We start from the raw sequence: 18,064 nt of genomic DNA, 5'->3' as shown, positions 1-18,064 counted from the left end.
CATAGCTTGGGAGGACGAGGCCGCCCGTTCAGAGTATGGGAAAGTATCCCATTGGCTTAAACGACAGCCAATGACGCAAATCTGTCGAACAAATCTGTCGAATGCAAATTTATCTGTCGAATGATGAGTCGTAGGTCTGCCTCTGCATAGACCCGCCAGCTTACAGCAAGCGGGTAAAAAGAGAGACCAAAAAAAAGATAGACACAGAGACAGGCAAACCAGTTATATAGGTTGGTATAACTATAAAGATCTGCATGCGATTTAATGATTACAGTATTTGGGAAGCAGATGGGGCTATGCTGATTTTGATGTTTGTGTAGCATTTAGTTCTCAGTCTTGTCTTGTATTGTTGTTGGTGATGATGAATTACAAAGATAAAGTCATAATAATTCTCAAGAATCAAGAAATAATCAAGAGGGGGTTATTCACTCACTAAACCAGTTAAAAGTGATATTTCTGTTTGTTTGTTTTTCGTTAAAAGTTACAGCTATATTCTGATATAAAAGAATAAGGGTCTAACTGGCTGCAATACATTAATTGTAGGTAAATTGACAGCAATATGAAGGTAAATGACTCCATATATCTACTGATAGATTATAATATTAACCTATCTTTGCATTAATGATGAAATTGGCTAAATCTCTCTCACACTGTTTAGTATAAATCCTTGGTTTCACTTTTAACAACCTCTGTAGATGAAATCCTCCTAGAAACACATGATGTTCAATATTGTTGAATTTCTATTGGCTAGAAGGTGCTGGCGCTTATCTCGAATACCGAGTTGAACGACTCATTATAAGGGTTGCCATATGTCCGCTTATTATAAGCGATTTTGGGCTTCTTTTTCTGTAAGTTGCTTGTAAATATTGGTCAGTTGCGGGTTGCGTTTTTTTTGGGCTTGTTTCTTAAAAGTGTAGTTGCTTATTTGGGCTTGTTTCCTGATGTTTTTTTAAAATTATTATTATGGTTGAAACCAGTGGTTCTCAAACATTTTGTAAATATTGTGTTCCAATACCTTCCAGGGACCCCTCATATACCAGATTTGCGGATTGTGTTGTTAGAATCATGTTTCAAAAATATTCCACATTTTGCACTTTTTTCCAAGACTTTTTTTAAATAGCAGATCTACAAGCTCACAACTGAATAGCCAATTAAGTACGTTTAAAGGGCGAAGGGCTAGTTTATTTTGGGATTGTTTTCATAGACTTGGTTGCTTGTTTCTCTCCCAACACCTGGCAACACTGCTCACTTACACAGTGTTGTACTGTGTAGACACCAGAGTGTAGGTAAAACATACTCTCTCGCCATGCCTTTCGGCCTGGCGGAGACAATAATAGGGGAGATACATAGGTCTCTACCCATTCACCCTGTGTGTGTGTGTGTGTGTGTGTGTGTGTGTGTGTGTGTGTGTGTGTGTGTGTGTGTGTGTGTGTGTGTGCGTTATTCATCATACAACAAAGTACAAGTGGCTTAAGTGGTTAAACTATTACATTTCCATTTTGTTTCACAGTAACTCACTCCCTGAAAAACTTCCAGACTACATCCTCTGAAGTCCCAAACTTCCCAGAGTTTGTGATTGTTGTGATGGTTGATGATCTTCAGATAGAGTATTATGACAGCAACACACAGAGACATGTTCCCAAACAGGACTGGATGAACCAGATCACAACAGATGACCCACAGTACTGGGAGAGGGGCACTAGGAGAGCTGTGGTTTCACAGCAGATCTCCAAGAACAACATGGACATTGTAAAGCAGCGCTTTAACCAAACTGGAGGTATGTTGATGTTTCACTTCATACTGCTGAAATTAGTTTAATATTCACATTGTTGGAAAAACAATTAGTAAGATGTAACTAACTTCATAGACACAATAACACACACGCACGCACGCACGCACGCGCGCGCGCGCGCGCGCGCGCGCTCTCACACACACACACACACACACACACACACACACACACACACACACACACACACACACACACACACACACACACACACACACACACACACACACACACACACACACACACATACACACAGCTTCCATACATACATTAATGTCAGTGGTTGTGTATGGACGAACTGCTGTTCTCTGTGGTAAGAACAGAATATCAATCACTGTCTGTCTGTCTGTCTGTCTGTCTGTCTGTCTGTCTGTCTGTCTCTCAGGTGTCCACATCATCCAGTACATGTCTGGTTGTGAGTGGGATGATGAGACTGGAGACATTGACGGTTTTCAACAGTATGGTTATGATGGAGAGGACTTCCTCTCATTGGACCTGAAGACAGAGACATGGATCACTCCTAAACCACAGGGTTTCATCACTAAACAGAAATGGGATCAAAACAAAGATTGGACAACATACCTGAAGTACTACTACACCTGTGAGTGCATTGAAGACCTGAAGAAGTATGTGAACTATGGGAAGAAGACTCTACAGAGAACAGGTACAACAACATGATGTGATGGAGTTGTACTTAACCCATTCAAACAGGGAAAGCATCTGTGTAACCACTTTATCCATATTGTATGCTTTGGATATTCAAAAATAGCAGATGTACAAGCTTGTAGATCTGCTATTTTTGAAAAAGAATGACCAAGGGAAAAAACATTAGGATTTAGAAGACATTTGTAGAATCCCCAGAAGCAAAGATTTGAGTTACAAATGTTTGCTTTCAAAATACATATATATTCAAAGATTTGCACAAATCGTCACGATTTTTCAAAAATAGCAGATCTACAAGCTCATAGTGCGGTACTCAGTGCCGTGCTATGAGCTTGTAAATCTGCTATTTTTCAATAGCCAAAGAAGTCTAAAAATGACACCGATTATTTCACGGTCTAAATGAGTTTAAATTAAAAGATGAGCGGTCTCCAAGGGACAGGTTGTCTGTCTCTTTGTCTCTCTGACTCCCACCTCTCCATTTTCTTCATGTCTCTCTTTTGGTCTCTCTCCTGTTTCTCTCATATTCTATCCCTGCCTTTGTTTCTATCCTGTCTGTCTGTCTGTCTGTCTGTCTGTCTGTCTGTCTGTCTGTCTGTCTGTCTGTCTGTCTGTCTGTCTGTCTGTCTGTCTGTCTGTCTGTCTGTCTCTCTATCTCTCTCTCTCTCTCTCTCTCTCTCTCTCTCTCTCTCTCTCTCTCTCTCTCTCTCTCTCTCTCTCTCAGAGCTTCCCTCTGTATCTTTCCTCCAGAAGACTCCATCCTCTCCAGTGAGGTGTCACGCTACAGGTTTCTACCCAGACAGAGTCAAAATGTTCTGGGCTAAAGATGGAGAGGAGCTCCAGGAGAACATGGACCATGGAGAGCTCCTCCCCAACCATGATGGAACCTTCCAGATGAGCGTTGACCTGAACCTGACCTCAGTCAAACATGAAGACTGGAAGCAGTACGACTGTGTGTTTCAGCTCTATGGGGTCAAAGACGTCTTCAAGTACACACTGGACCGAGAGCTGATCAAGACCAACTGGGGTAAGACTGTTATTATAGGACTAAAGGAGGAATGGATGTGCTGCCAAAGATTTTAGATCAGAGGAATTCACTAGGAAATCATTATTAACTTGATACTGACTGAGATGGCCATATTACGCACTCTGAATTGTGGGTAAAACAAGACAATGGGAAATGTAATTACTTCATTATTATTTAGATGTGGAGAGGATAGTGTTGCAGCCTTGAGTTCTTGAGTTTATCTGTACCCATCCATAATAATAATCTGTCTACAGACAGACTGACTGACTGCTGACTATGAGATTCAATTCAAAGAGGCCTCACAGGTAGTTTGTGGTACTATCTGTGTAGGCCCTATAAAGAGAAGGTGCATTCGCCATCTGTTTTGAATAAGGGGTGTCATGTTTTGCAATTAATTAAACTTACATAAACTATTTATGTTGTTAAGGCTTTGTGAATTCTATTTAAAATAAAGTATAGTTTTGGACCATGACAGAGGCGCGCCGACTCAGTAGACCTTGAGGCCAAGGAGTCGCGCCCGAGCGCCTCCAGGCGCGAGTGCCCGCGGCGACCGGCCGATGGTCTGCTAGTCGACTCAGCGCCGTCCGAGTTATGTACCGATAGGCACAGAATCGTAAATAATATTGGTGGGGACTGCGTTTGCCCCACTAACTGTGTAATTAAACTTACATAGACTATTTCTACTGACTGACTGACTGACTGACTGACTGACTGACTGACTGACTGACTGACTGACTGACATACACAGATACATACAGTCAGATACTGTATATAAATGGATGGATGGAGGTCCTGTTTTAAGATAATTCGTCACTGTTTCATCTCGTTTTTTGCATTTTATTGCTTCAGTTGAACCCAAAGACAACCTGACCATCCCCATCATCATCATTGTGGTGGTTGTCGCTGTCATCATCATCCTCGTTGCCATGGGAGTCTACCACCGTCAAGTTCTCCTACAACACTGTGGTGGTAGGCCTGATGACCAACATCAACCAGAAGGCCGACCTGCAGGAGGTGACAGAGCTGTCACTGAGCTACCTCTGCTTTGTGTACACAATGCCAGAGGACCTACACCCCCCTCATGACGATGACAAAACCTGAACAATTTCACACAAAAAACTATATTTACAAAATATGTGTGGATTGAGTTCCTTGGCCTGCTGCCAGCATGGAGAACACACACACACACACACACACACACACACACACACACACACACACACACACACACACACACACACACACACACACACACACACACAATTATTTGTGAGTTTCTGGTAGTAGAATAGAATATCATATTTTGTTCAGCTGAACTTAAATACAGGCATTAAGGACACATTGCGGTCTTGTTTCCATTGTGGTCCTTGGTATTCAATTCATAGACATATATGGTGGTATCCCGCCGTCTGCCATCAGACCTCTGGAGCTTGTTCAGAAAGCTGCGGCTCGTCTGGTGTTGAACCGCCCCAAGTTCTCCCACACAACTATCCTTCTCCGTTCTAAAACCCTCGTACTAGCCTATAAGGCAGTGAAAGGAACAGCTCCTTCTTACCTCCGGGCTATGGTCGATGCTTACACCCCTGCCCGACCACTTCGGTCTGCCGCCACGGGGCGACTGGTTGCCTCGTCGCTCAGTGGTCCTTCTGGCCGATCTACACGTCACAACTTTTTTCTGTTCTGGCCCCACAGTGGTGGAATGAACTCCCCACTGATGTCAGGACAGCAGAGTCACTTTTATTGTTTATTGGATCTTGTTTATTCGATACACTTATTTGTTTTAGCTCTTTCTCATTTGATTTTGCTATTTGTGTCATCTGTTTTAAATAGTAGGTAGCTGATATATTGCACTTTTACCTTGGTTGCTTGTTTTATCAGAAATTGCGCTTAAGACTTCTGGTGATTAGTAGTTTCGTTCCCTACCTACAGTATGTTGAATGCACTTATTGTAAGTCGCTTTGGATAAAAGCGTCTGCCAAATGATGTAATGTAATGTAATGTATATAGTAGCAAGTGTGGATGTTATACCAAGTATGCGGGGGAGATAATCTGAAGCTGTTCAATGTGTAGGATTTTACTAATTCATTCAAAGTCATTGTGGAGAATGCTTGTAGCATTTGTCCACCATTGTTAAGAATAATGTGGGTGAATACATGGAATGTTCTAACAGACCAAATTGTTCTGTTGGTTGACATTTCCGACTGAAAGGAGGAGAAAGAGTTTTGTACAAATTGTGTCATAACATTTAGTACTAAATTAACAGAGCGTGTTTTTACTTTGAATTAAACAACCAATCCAGATTTTGTTTATTGCGGTTTTCCAAGAGACAAAATAATTGACAAATACTGTAACAAGAAGGCAACAGGAAGGTTTGGTGGAAGGAGTAGTGTAGTGTGATTCACAAACTCTGGAGCTACTGTCCTAACCAAACTTAAACTAACTTGGCTGCCGGGCCGCTGTTCAGCTTACCGGACTGAACAAAGTTTTAGGTCAAGGCTGTCTCCCCACAAACAGCTCTTCTCTCTCCAGCTGCCACACACACACACACACACACACACACACACACACACACACACACACACACACACACACACACACACACACACACACACTGAGGGTATCTCTGCTCAGCTCTTGAGAAGATGGCCTAATGTAATGAGATCAATGGAAGGCAGCTGAGTAGATGTGGAGCTGTCTATGGAGCCAACGAGCTGGAATGGAGCAGCCTTCAATCACCATCCTCCTCAGACCCTCACACCTCAACCCTTCACAATACATGGACTTGGACTGTTTTCATACTTTAGTAAAAGTTTGTTGTCTTTTAGATTAACAGGGGAAATAAAGCATTTTTCTCCCATGTGGTGTGGTGGTCTCCTGTTTTCACACCTGATACAACTGTCAACTGTCACAGTGACCCCACAACCCTGTTTAACTGTCCCTCACTCTAAAAAAAGCCTGATTTATACTTTGTTGAGCACCAAAAATAGACAATCTGAGATTGTAGATCTGTTTTCGGCTCACGATACCATCGTATGTGGCAGGCTATTCAAGCAATATTATTAATTAATTTGTTATATTATTAATTATTAATATCTCTGGTTGTAGAGACAGATTATTTACATAACAGTTGAAGAAAATAAGATACCATTATTCAGAGCAAGAAGTCTAAATGCAGCTCCGGTTTAATTCATTGTGCCACTGATAACTTTCCAAACAACGTAGTGTTATACATTTGTAAAACGGAAAGATGGCAATATTAATTTGAAACATATATACATTATATATGCATATAACATATTGTATAGATAGAAATGCCATAAAATGGATGTGTACAGATTACAGAAATCTGTCTTGGTAACATTGTTTTAAAAAAAAGTATATGAAAATGTTTATAGAGCCACTGGTAGTCAGCCATGGTGCAATGAGCTGCATGTTACAGAGATCTTTATATCCACAAACCACATGAATGAGACATTCCTCATCTCAAACATGCTTGTACCTTGTGTGAACTAGACTAGTGCTCTTACATTAGGTGTGTAATGATACTTAAATATTCATACACATTATGGCCAGTAAATTAGAACAAATTGTGCATTTTCTTTGGGCAAGATTTTTTTTTAGGGTGTATATGTCTCCAATGCAAATGAATAGCCAAGTCATAAAAAGAGATGGCTTTCTTTTTAGGTATTGGTGAAATTGTTGAAAACCCTTTAGTAATCAACATTATAGTTACTCTGAAAAAAAGTCCACTAGAAGCTTGTTAAAGGGTAAGACCACTTTGGTAGAGGTTTGGGTTGTGTAGTTACCTTGCCATGATGTAACCCCAAAGGTTGGCAAGAAATCAAAAATAATTGCTCCATTGATTAGAAATTGATAATTCAAAAAATGCTCCTCATTGACTTACATTGTACGGTAAAACAGCTCTCAAAGTCACTCTTTTAGCACATAAATTAACCCAAACATAGCTGATTCAGGCAATATAGAGCATCACCAAACCCAGTACTGTTTGTTTTTTTAATAAAAATGTCAACTTCATGTTGATTTTACTATTTGAAGATCTGGATCCGGATCCGCCGATCCAGTCCAGGTTTTCTACTTATTAAAAATGGCAAAATCAACAGGAAGTTGACATTTTTATTTAAAAAAAAAACAGTACTGGGTCTGGTTATGTTCTATATTGTCTGAATCAACTTTGTTTGCGTTCGTTTATGTGCTAAAAGAGTGACTTTGAGAGCTGTTTTACCGTACAATGTAAGTCAATGAGGAGCATATTTTGAATTATCAATTTCTAATCAATGGAGCAATTATTTTTTATTTCTTGCCCACCTTTGGAGTTACATCATGGCAAGGTAACTACACAACCCAAACCTCTACCAAAGTGGTCTTGCCATTTAACAGCAATGCTAATGAAAATGAAAGGTATTATCTAGGCAGTATCTGTTTATCCTATACTTCAAGCACCCATGTCCTTGGATCACAGCCATCTTCTCATCCTTCATTATGAACTAAACACCTGTACAGTTTAGTGACTGCATCTTTCATGGTTGGGACGTTATCACGTTCACAATATGTGTCATATAACACCACACACACACTCACAAGGTGAAAACAATACCAGCCACGCTGTTACGGCTGCTAATCAACCTCGCTGATAGGGCAATAAAGTGTATTGATACTTGAAACTTCAACCACACTTGGCAGACAGTTTTCATCCAAGTTTGATGTCTTGAGTTGCTGACAAAGCAAGGTTGCTCACAATGACACTTTAGCCTTGTAGCCTACTGATTGGTCAGCTACTGCTGTACACGCCCTACAGGCCAGTGGTTCTCAAAGTGGGGTTGAGGGACCCCCAGGGGTCCTTTGGGGGGTTCCATGGGGTCCCCAGCAAAATGAGTTAATATATCTACAAAATCAGTTTAACCTCTTTAAACTTATAGGCTATACATCGTCTATTTGAAAATAGCAGATCTACAAGCTCACAGCTCTGCGGATGTGATGCATTGTGAGCTTTAGATCTGCTATTTTCAAAACAATCCAGACAAAATGTGAAAGACTTGGAATATCTTTGAAACATTTTAACAATAAATCTTGTATGGGGGTCTCTGGCACTAGATATTTTCAGATGGGGTTCCGTGGCCAAGAAAATATTAATTTGGGGGTCCTTGACATGAAAACCGTCCTAGAGCTTGTGCGCGTGCACAGTGGTGTAAAGTAACCAAGTACATTTACTCAGGTCCTGTTTTCTCAAGTTAATTTGTAATTCCGGTCTTTTGTAACAAAGTATTTTTTATTGATTGATTGAATATTTTATTAGGCAAAAATGTAAAACAGCACAGTTACATTTAAAATACTTTGTCTAAAAGGTTTGTTCAAAAAGGTCCTTGCAGTCTTGTTTCCGTTGAGGTCCTTGGTATTCAATTCATGGTCATAAATATAGTAGCCTCGGAAACCCAGGCTTTTTTTTTTGTTACAAAAGAAAAAAAGCCTGGGGGAGCCATGCAGGAACGATGGTCTTGGACCTTGTTATCTCCTAACGAATCAGAGTGCAGAGGGGCGTCGCTCTAAATTTGGTGACGTCAGCGTGCTCCGTGCACAGGCCGAGGGGGGGAGGGGAGGGGAGGCGGGGACATAGATTGGTGAAGCAATAGGAAGCCACGCACAAATCCGGGCGGCTGTGTTTGGATCCGCCCTTCAAGACCATGGATTGAGCTCGTAGCCTCAGGCTATAAATATAGTGGCACCAACAGTTCAAATGTAATATCTCTACATTGCAGTATTAAAACTTTTACTTAAGTAAAATGTAGTACTTTTTCCACCACTGTGTGTGTGTGTGTGTGTGTGTGTGTGTGTGTGTGTGTGTGTGTGTGTGTGTGTGTGTGTGTGTGTGTGTGTGTGTGTGTGTGTGTGTGTGTGTGTGTGTGTGTGTGTGTGTGTGTGTGTGTGTGTGTGTGTGAAATGAAAGGTTGATATTTGTAGGTAAATTATAACAAATGCTGATGGGTTAATTAATCTCTCTGCAATAATGACATTTCCTGTAATTACTGACAAATAATAACGTCTCTGCATGTCATTGTGTATTGGCTAGAATTGGACGCCGACGTCATCTTCTTCATGTTAGAGACTTATTATCAACTACAGTGAGGAAACAGCCTTATTTATATTCTTCACACCATCGTCAAGATGAAAGAGTTTATTTTACTGTGGATGTTTTGTCATGTTGTCTCTCCAGGTAAAGTCTTGCTTCTATTCTTTCGTTTAAATTCTTGTGGTTTTCATTGCATTGTGATTTACTTCTGTTACTGCGTAGGTTAACAGCACTGAGAAATGACCTGGCTGTGTACAACTTAATGCTGGTTAATACATAGCCTACGTTTAAACTTTTATAACCAAGTAACTTGAATGCAGACTATTGTTCTACTTTATTAATAGGCCTACTTGATTTGATTCCTGATTTAGTTTTAAATTAAAACACTCTTAATTATCACATATTTAATCTCAGTAGATAATATAGAGCGTCGCAGTTCCCGTCCACTTCCTGTTTTTTTTGGTGCCGGAAGAAAAAACTCAATGCATTTTTCCATTGACATTTCCAAAAATATTTATATCTATTAATTTAAGCCTCGAATCAAGCCATCATGAGATGACATGAATCATGACCATAAAACGTTTTTTTCTGTGATTTTTTTTTATTTTATATTTAATTATATGATATACTATATTTAATAAATACCCTTTGTTTTGCCGTTTTCAACAAAAAAAAAATCACAGAATCAAACGTTTATGGTCATGATTCATGTCATGTCATGATGGCTTGATTCGAGGCTTAAATTAATAGATATAAATATTTTTGGAAATGTCAATGGAAAAATGCATTGAGTTTTTTCTTCCGGCACCAAAAAAAACAGGAAGTGGGCGGGAACTGCGACGCTCTATAATGTTTCAAGTCCGAAACCCTTCCGTTGTAAAAATGACTGTACCGACAATAGCCACTAGAGGGCGCTTTGTACTAAGTTATTATGTGTGTGAACATGTTACATTCCATCTGGCTCCACTTTACTAAACTGAACATTCTACCATTAGTGTGTATTGAAAACCTGAAGTCAGACAGTAAGACAGACAGACAGATAAACTGAGACAGACAGACAGACAGACAGACAGACAGACAGACAGACAGACAGAAAGACAGATGGGTTCATATACCTGTGGTGGACAAAGTATATTATTCTCAAGTAAATACTTAAGTACAAATTACAAAGTACATTATCTTTTTATATTATGAAATTTAGAACATGAATAAAAATACAAATCAGAAATGTTTTTAAAAAATAGTGAAAATAGCTGATCTACAAGCAGGCTGATGTAGTTAATTCATAATATATTTGTGTATGTTTGGGTCCCATGAAATGAAACTAAAATAGCTGATCTACATGTGACATGGGACATGTGAGCTTTTTCCCAGCTATTTCCCTTCATCATACAACAAAGTGCAAGCGGCTTAAAGGATCTACACCATGAATTTAAAAAATATATTTGATATTTAATATCATATGGTGTATGTCCCTCAAACCTTTTTCAAAAGGTTTGAGCCTAAATCATCACTCAGATATACTCATCCCAAGTCAATTGTCTCTGGCTTATACAGCACTTTCAGCTGCAATACCAAAACGTCCTCTTGGGCAGGGGGGGGCTACTGAGCAATTCTGTCTGTTAATAAAAAAAAATATTTAAAAGAAAAAAAAAAGAGGAAAAATTCTGCATAAAAATAAGCATCTAAGAAAAATACAAAATCGAAAAAAAAACACTTTGAACATTTTTGAACAATTACACCAAGTGTTTGAGGTGCCTGTTTCACCCACTTCCGGGGGGCGGAGCCAAAATCCGAGCCCGAAGTATTTGTTCGTAGACCCCCACTTAGGGGGGGGTAGAAAAAGTTTCGGAGCTATTCTGGCACTTTTCATTTAAAATTGGGTTTGCAAGTGACATCACTTGCATTGCACATTCTGAAATGGCCTGTTCAGACACGCCCATTCTGAAAATCTCTGTAAAAATACTAAAAACCAAAAAAAAAAATGAAATTCATGGTGTAGACCCTTTAAGTGGATAAACTGCTACATTTGCATTTTGTTTCACAGTGACTCACTCCCTGAAAAACGTCTTCACTGGATCCTCTGAAGTCCCAAACTTCCCAGAGTTTGTGATGGTTGTGATGGTTGATGATGTTCAGACAGAGTATTATGACAGCAACACACAGAGATACGTTCCCAAACAGGACTGGATGAACCAGATCACAACAGATGACCCACAGTACTGGGAGAGGAACACTAGGAGAGCTGTGGGTTACCAGCAGATCTCCAAGCACAACATGCACATTGTAAAGCAGCGCTTTAACCAAACTGGAGGTATGTTAATGTTTCACTTCATACTGCTGAAATGATTTAATTCACATTGTTGGAAAAACAATCAGTAAGATGTGACTAACACACAGAGCATACAAGAGGATTGGAGCGGGGAGCGGGGGGGGGGGGGACACACAACATGAGTGGAGCATTTGTGGTTTAGAACCGGCACACAGTGTGTGTGTGTGTGTGTGTGTGTGTGTGTGTGTGTGTGTGTGTGTGTGTGTGTGTGTGTGTGTGTGTGTGTGTGTGTGTGTGTGTGTGTGTGTGTGTGTGTGTGTGTGTGTGTGTGTGTGTGTGTGTGTGTGTGTGTGTGTGTGTGTTGGGGGGGTGCACGTAGCTTCCATCCATACATTAATGTCAGTGGTTTTATATGGACATTCTGTTGTTCTCTGTGGTAAAGACAGAATATCAACCACTGACACTGTCTGTCTGTCTGTCTGTCTGTCTGTCTGTCTGTCTGTCTGTCTGTCTGTCTGTCTGTCTGTCTGTCTGTCTGTCTGTCTGTCTGTCTGTCTGTCTGTCTGTCTGTCTGTCTGTCTGTCTGTCTGTCTGTCTGTCTCTCAGGTGTCCACATCGTCCAGGCGATGACTGGTTGTGAGTGGGATGATGAGACTGGAGACATTGATGGTTATATTCAGATGGGTTATGATGGAGAGGACTTCATCTCATTGGACCTGAAGACAGAGACATGGATCACTCCTAAACCACAGGGTTTCATCACTAAACAGAAATTGGATCAAAACAAAGCTTACAAAGCATACCTGAAGCACCTCTACACCAGTGAGTGCATTGAAAGGCTGAAGAAGTGTGTGAACTATGGGAAGAAGACTCTACAGAGAACAGGTACAACAACATGATGTGATTGAGTTGTACTTAACCCATTCAAACCGGGAACGCATCTGTGTAACCACTTTATCCATATCTTATACTTTGGATATTCAAAAATAGCAGATATACAAGCTTATAGCACGGCACCGAGTGCCGCGCTATAAGCTGTAGCTTATAAACTGTAGCTTATAAGCTGTAGCTTGTAGATCTGCTATTTTTGAAAAATCTTGACCAAGGGAAAATACGTTTTTCAGAAAACTGTTCTTCACGATTTTTCAAAAATAGCGGATCTACAAGCTCATAGTGCGGCACTTGGTGCCGTGCTATGAGCTTCTATATCTACTATTTTTGAATAGCCAAAGAAGTCCAAAAATGACACAGATTATTTCCCGGTCTAAATGAGTTAAAATGAAGAGATGAACATGAAAGGGACAAGTCGTCTGTCTCTTTGTCTCTCTGACTCCCACCACTACATTTCTGTTTCTTCATGTCTCTCTTTTGGTCTCTCTCCTGTCTCTCTCCTCTTCTATCCCTGTCTTTGTATCTATCCTTCTCTCTCTTTTTCTCTCTGTTCTTTCCTGCCTCTCTGTCTCTTACCCCCACCCTCTCATTCTCTCTCTATACTTTTTCTCCTCCATCTCTCTTTCATTTCATTTGTTCAAATGTATTTTTTCATTGTCATGAAATACAACAGTTCCTAAATCAAAGTCAACAAATCCACATTCAGATGCAAACCACTAAATCTCTCTCTCTCTCTCTCTCTCTCTCTCTCTCTCTCTCTCTCTCTCTCTCTCTCTCTCTCTCTCTCTCTCTCTCTCTCTCTCTCTCTCAGAGCTTCCCTCTGTATCTTTCCTCCAGAAGACTCCATCCTCTCCAGTGAGGTGTCACGCTACAGGTTTCTACCCAGACAGAGTCATAATGTTCTGGGCTAAAGATGGAGAGGAGCTCCAGGATAACGGTGACCATGGAGAGCTCCTCCCCAACCATGATGGAACCTTCCAGATGAGCGTTGACCTGAACATGACCTCAGTCAAACATGAAGACTGGAAGCAGTACGAGTGTGTGTTTGAGCTCTATGGGGTCAAAGAGGTCTTCAAGTACACACTGGACCGAGAGCTGATCAAGACCAACTGGGGTAAGACTGTTATTATAGGACTAAAGGAGGAATGGATGTGCTGCCAAAGATGTTAGATCAAATTAATTCACTAGGAATTCATTATTAACCTGAGACTGACTTAGATGGTCATATTATGCACTCTGAAATGCAGGTAAAACAAGACAATGGCTGGCTGGATCCTGTGATCTTAATACAAAAAAACTAAATACATTTATAATATGTAATAGTAATGTCCAGTATCAGAAAATAAAAATTAACTGAACTGAATATAGATTACATTAGAGTGAGTCCACTGTACTGAACACTGGTCCATAATAACTAGGGATGGGTATTGTTACTGCTACTGCATATCTATACCAGTACTTATCAATACTCCTCACCATAATAATGGTAGGGGGGGGCTTCAATATTACAATTAAAATGTACTTTAAGAAGTTCAGATACCAAATAGCTATAGTTCTTGAGCTTCTCTAAAAAAAGCTCTTGAGTTATTGAGTTTCTCTGTACCCAATCCCATCCATAATAATAATCTGTTTTCAGACAGACAGACAGACTGACTGACTGACACAGATACCATGCAGTGAGATACTGTATATAAATGGATGGATGGATGTCCTGTTTTAACATAATTCCTCACTATTTCATCTCTGTTTTTTTGCATTTTATTGCTGCAGTTGAACCCAAAGACAACCTGACCATCCCCATCATCATCGCTGTGGTGGCTCTTGCTGTCATCATCATCTTCCTCGTTGCCATGGGAGTCTACCACCGTCAAGTTCTCCTACAACACTGTGGTTGTAGGCCTGATGACCAACATCAACCAGAAGGCCGACCTGCAGGAGGTGACAGAGCTGTCACTGAGCTACCTCTGCTTTGTGTACACAATGCCAGAGGACCTACACCCCCCTCATGATGATGACAAAACCTGAACAATATTCACACAAAAAAATATGTTTACAAAATATGTGTGGATTGAGTTCCTTGGCCTGCTGCCAGCAAGGAGAACAGTGTGAAGTGGTTTGTGAGATTAGCTGTGGACACACACAGACAAACACACACAGAGGAGGGGTGATTCCTAGCTTCACCTATACAGTCTGTTTCATAACTGGGAGTATTTGTCAACACACTTATTTGTGAGTTTCTAGTAGTAGAATATGTTTTGTTCAGCTTAATTTAGGTACAGGCATTAAATACATTCTATTTTTCTAAATTAAATGTCTGATAAGTTTAAGTGTGAATGTTATACCAAGTATGCAGGGGAGATAATCTGAAGCTGTTAAATAGCCTATGCAGGATTTTACAATTTTTAGTCATTTAAAGTCATTGTGGAGAATGCTTGTAGCATTTGTCGAGCATTGTTAAGAATAATGTGGGTGAATTACATGGATTTGCATTGTTCTGTTGGTTGATATTTCCAACTGAAAGGAGGAGAAAGAGTTTTGTACAAATTGTGTCATAGTATTTAGTGTTAAATTAACATACAGCTAAATACTCTGAATTAAACAAGCAATCCAGATTTGGTTTATTGTGGTTTTCCAAGAGACAAAATGATTTTGACAAATACTGTAACAAGAAGGCAACAGGAAGGTTTGGTGGAAGGAGTAGTGTAGTGTGATTCACAAACTCTGGAGCTACAGTCCTAACCAAACTTAAACTAACTAGGCTGCCGGGCCGCTGTTCAGCTTACCGGACTGAACAAAGTTTTAGGTCAAGGCTGTCTCCCCACAAACAGCTCTTCTCTCTCCAGCTGCCACACACACACTGAGGGTAGCTCTGCTCAGCTCTTGAGAAGATGGCCTAATGAGATGAATGGAAGGTAGCTGAGTAGGTGTGGAGCTGTCCATGGAGCCAACGAGCTGGAATGGAGCAGCCTTCATCACCATCCTCCTCAGACCCACACACCTCAACCCTTCACAATACATGGACTTGGACTGTTTTCATACTTTAGTAAAAGTTTGTTGTTTTTTAGATGAACAGGGTAAATAAAGCCTTTTTCTCCCATGTGGTGTGGTGGTCTCCTGTTTTCCTGTTTTAACTGTCACAGTTACCCCACAACCCTGTTTAACTGTCCCTCACTCTAAAAAGCCTGATTTATACTTTGTTGAGCACCAAAAATAGACAATCTGAGATTGTAGATCTGTTTTCGGCTCACGATACCAACGTACTGTATGTGACAGGCTATTCAAGCAATATTGTCTCCCTTTCCCTCGCTTACTCTTTCTCCCCTCCACCCTTATCTTTTACTCTGCTTCTCAGTTGTTCCGTTGTAGAGACAGATTATTTACATAACAGTTGAAGAAAATTAAAATACCATTATTCAGAGCAATAAGTCGAAATGCAGCTCCGGTTTCATTCATTGTGCCACTGAGAACTTTCTAAACAACACAATTTTATACATAAGTAAAACGGCAGGATGGCAATATTGATTTGAAACATATGTATATTATATTATATGCATATAACATATTGTATAGATCGAAACACCTTAAAATTGATGTGTACAGATTACATAAATCTGTCTTGGTAACATTGTTTTAAAAAAATTATATGAAAATGTTTAGAGAGTCACTGGTATAGACATACATGGTGGAATGAGCTGCACGTTACAGAGATCTTTATATCCACAAACCACATAAATGAGACATTCCTCATCTCAAACATGCTTGTACCTTGTGTGAACTAGACTAATAGTGTTCTTACATTAGGTGTGTACTAATACTTAAATATTCATACACATTATGGCCAGTAAATTAGAACAAATTGTGCATTTCCTTTGTTGAAAACCCTTTAGTAATCAGCACTATGGTTACTGGAGAAAGTCCACTAGAAGCGTGTTAACATGTTGTAGCAATGCTAATGAAAATGAAAGGTATTATCTAGGCAGTATCTGTTTATCCTATACTTCAAGCACCCATGTGCTTGGATCACAGCCATCTTCTCATCCTTCAACTAAACACCTGTACAGTTTAGTGACTGCATCTTTCATGGTTGGGACGTTATCACGTTGACAATATGTGTCATATAACACCACACACACACTCACAAGGTGAAAACAATACCAGCCACGCTGTTATGGCTGCTAATCAACCTTGCTGATAGGGCAATAAAGTGCATTGATACGTGAAACTTCAACCACACTTGGCAGACAGTTTTCATCCAAGTTTGACATGATGACTTCCTGACAAAGCAAGGTTGTTCACAATGACACTTTAGCCTTGTACTGATTGGTCAGCTACTGCTGTACACGCCCTATTGGGCAGTGGTTCTCAAAGTGGGGTCCGGGGACCCCCAGGGATCCTTGAGGGGGTTCCAGGGGGTCCCTTGCAAAATTAGTTAATATATCATCAAAGTCAGTTTAACCACTTTAAACTTATACATTGGCTATTTGAAAATAACAGATCTACAAGGTCACAAAGCAGCGCGATGCGAGGCATTGTGAGCTTGTCGATCTGCTGTTTTCAAAAAAATCCAGACAAAATGTGAAAGACTTGGAATATTTTTGAAACATTTTAACAATAAATCTTGTATGGGGGTCTCTTGGCACTAAATATTTTCAGATGGGGTTAATTAATTAATAAATATTAATTTGGGGGTCCTTGACATTAAAAGGTTTTGAGAACCACAGTCCTAGAGCTTTCTTTACCAAGAGGAACGTGGTCAGTGACCTTTGTATTACATTGAGTGTTTCTTTATATGAGACAAGAAGCAGAGAGAGAATAATAGGGGAGATACAGAGGTCTCTACCCATTCACCCTGTGTGTGTGTGTGTGTGTGTGTGTGTGTGTGTGTGTGTGTGTGTGTGTGTGTGTGTGTGTGTGTGTGTGTGTGTGTGTGTGTGTGTGTGTGTGTGTGTGTGTGTGTGTGTGTGTGTTAAATGAAAGGTTGATATCTGTAGGTAAACTCATTCATAAATGCTGATAGATTCATATATTAATCCCTCTGCAATAATGACATTTCCTGTAAACAATAAAGTCTCATATTGTGTTTACTTTCACTTTTAACCTCAGTTGGTGAAATCCTCCTAGCAACACATGATGTAACAGCATTTGTTACATTTCTATTGGCTAGAATTGGACGATGACGTCATCTTCTTCATTTTACTGAGAGACTCGTATCAACTACAGTGAGGAAACAGCCTTTTATATTCTTCACACCGACCGACGTAAAGATGAAAGAGTTTATTTTACTGTGGATGTTTTGTCATGTCGTCTCTCCAGGTATAAAGTCTTGCATCTATTCTTTCA

At 40.1% G+C, this 18,064-nt stretch overlaps 3 protein-coding genes across 4 annotated transcripts in view; all 3 read left to right on the top strand.

Moving 5' to 3' along the window:
* Window positions 1-559: 559 nt before the first annotated feature.
* LOC308095478 (major histocompatibility complex class I-related gene protein-like) lies at window positions 560-4,561 on the top strand (the record flags this gene model as incomplete). The annotated part of the gene is made up of 6 exons (XM_080442536.1): window positions 560-565; window positions 1,273-1,282; window positions 1,511-1,777; window positions 2,175-2,453; window positions 3,174-3,476; window positions 4,326-4,561. 6 exons carry the CDS (start codon window positions 560-562, stop codon window positions 4,559-4,561), a joined length of 1,101 nt encoding a protein of 366 aa, XP_080298662.1.
* Window positions 4,562-9,650: 5,089 nt separating this feature from the next.
* Window positions 9,651-15,720, top strand: LOC308095360 (class I histocompatibility antigen, F10 alpha chain-like). The gene is made up of 5 exons (XM_080442410.1): window positions 9,651-9,705; window positions 11,609-11,875; window positions 12,440-12,718; window positions 13,536-13,838; window positions 14,495-15,720. The coding sequence occupies exons 1-5, from the start codon at window positions 9,657-9,659 to the stop codon at window positions 14,731-14,733; spliced, it is 1,137 nt and encodes a 378-aa protein (XP_080298536.1). The 5' UTR covers window positions 9,651-9,656; the 3' UTR covers window positions 14,734-15,720.
* Window positions 15,721-17,963: 2,243 nt separating this feature from the next.
* Window positions 17,964-18,064, top strand: part of LOC308095364 (major histocompatibility complex class I-related gene protein-like) — a 15,438-nt gene continuing 15,337 nt past the window's right edge. Inside the window, exon 1 of one of the 2 annotated variants that reach the window (XM_080442414.1) lies at window positions 17,964-18,037. In XM_080442414.1, coding sequence (XP_080298540.1) covers window positions 17,989-18,037 — 49 coding nt within the window. In that variant the 5' untranslated portion in view covers window positions 17,964-17,988. The remainder of the gene's footprint in view (window positions 18,038-18,064) is intronic. The other variant, XM_080442415.1, reaches the window with a different exon arrangement.

The sequence above is a fragment of the Gymnoscopelus braueri genome, assembly GCF_963280865.1.
Source record: "Gymnoscopelus braueri genome assembly, chromosome: 11".
Classification (NCBI taxonomy): Eukaryota; Metazoa; Chordata; class Actinopteri; order Myctophiformes; family Myctophidae; genus Gymnoscopelus; species Gymnoscopelus braueri.
Note: the sequence above shows the minus strand (reverse complement) of the source record. Positions and strands in the feature narration are given on the sequence as shown.

What these genes read in the sequence shown, in the direction of transcription:
- LOC308095360 (XM_080442410.1), top strand. Translation starts at nt 9,657, where the DNA reads ATGAAAGAGTTTATTTTACTGTGGATGTTTTGTCATGTTGTCTCTCCA. An exon ending in GAAGACTCTACAGAGAACAG is followed by an intron (nt 12,719 to 13,535) that starts GTACAACAACAT and finishes TCTCTCTCTCAG; the next exon opens with AGCTTCCCTCTGTATCTTTC. An exon ending in GCTGATCAAGACCAACTGGG is followed by an intron (nt 13,839 to 14,494) that starts GTAAGACTGTTA and finishes TTATTGCTGCAG; the next exon opens with TTGAACCCAAAGACAACCTG.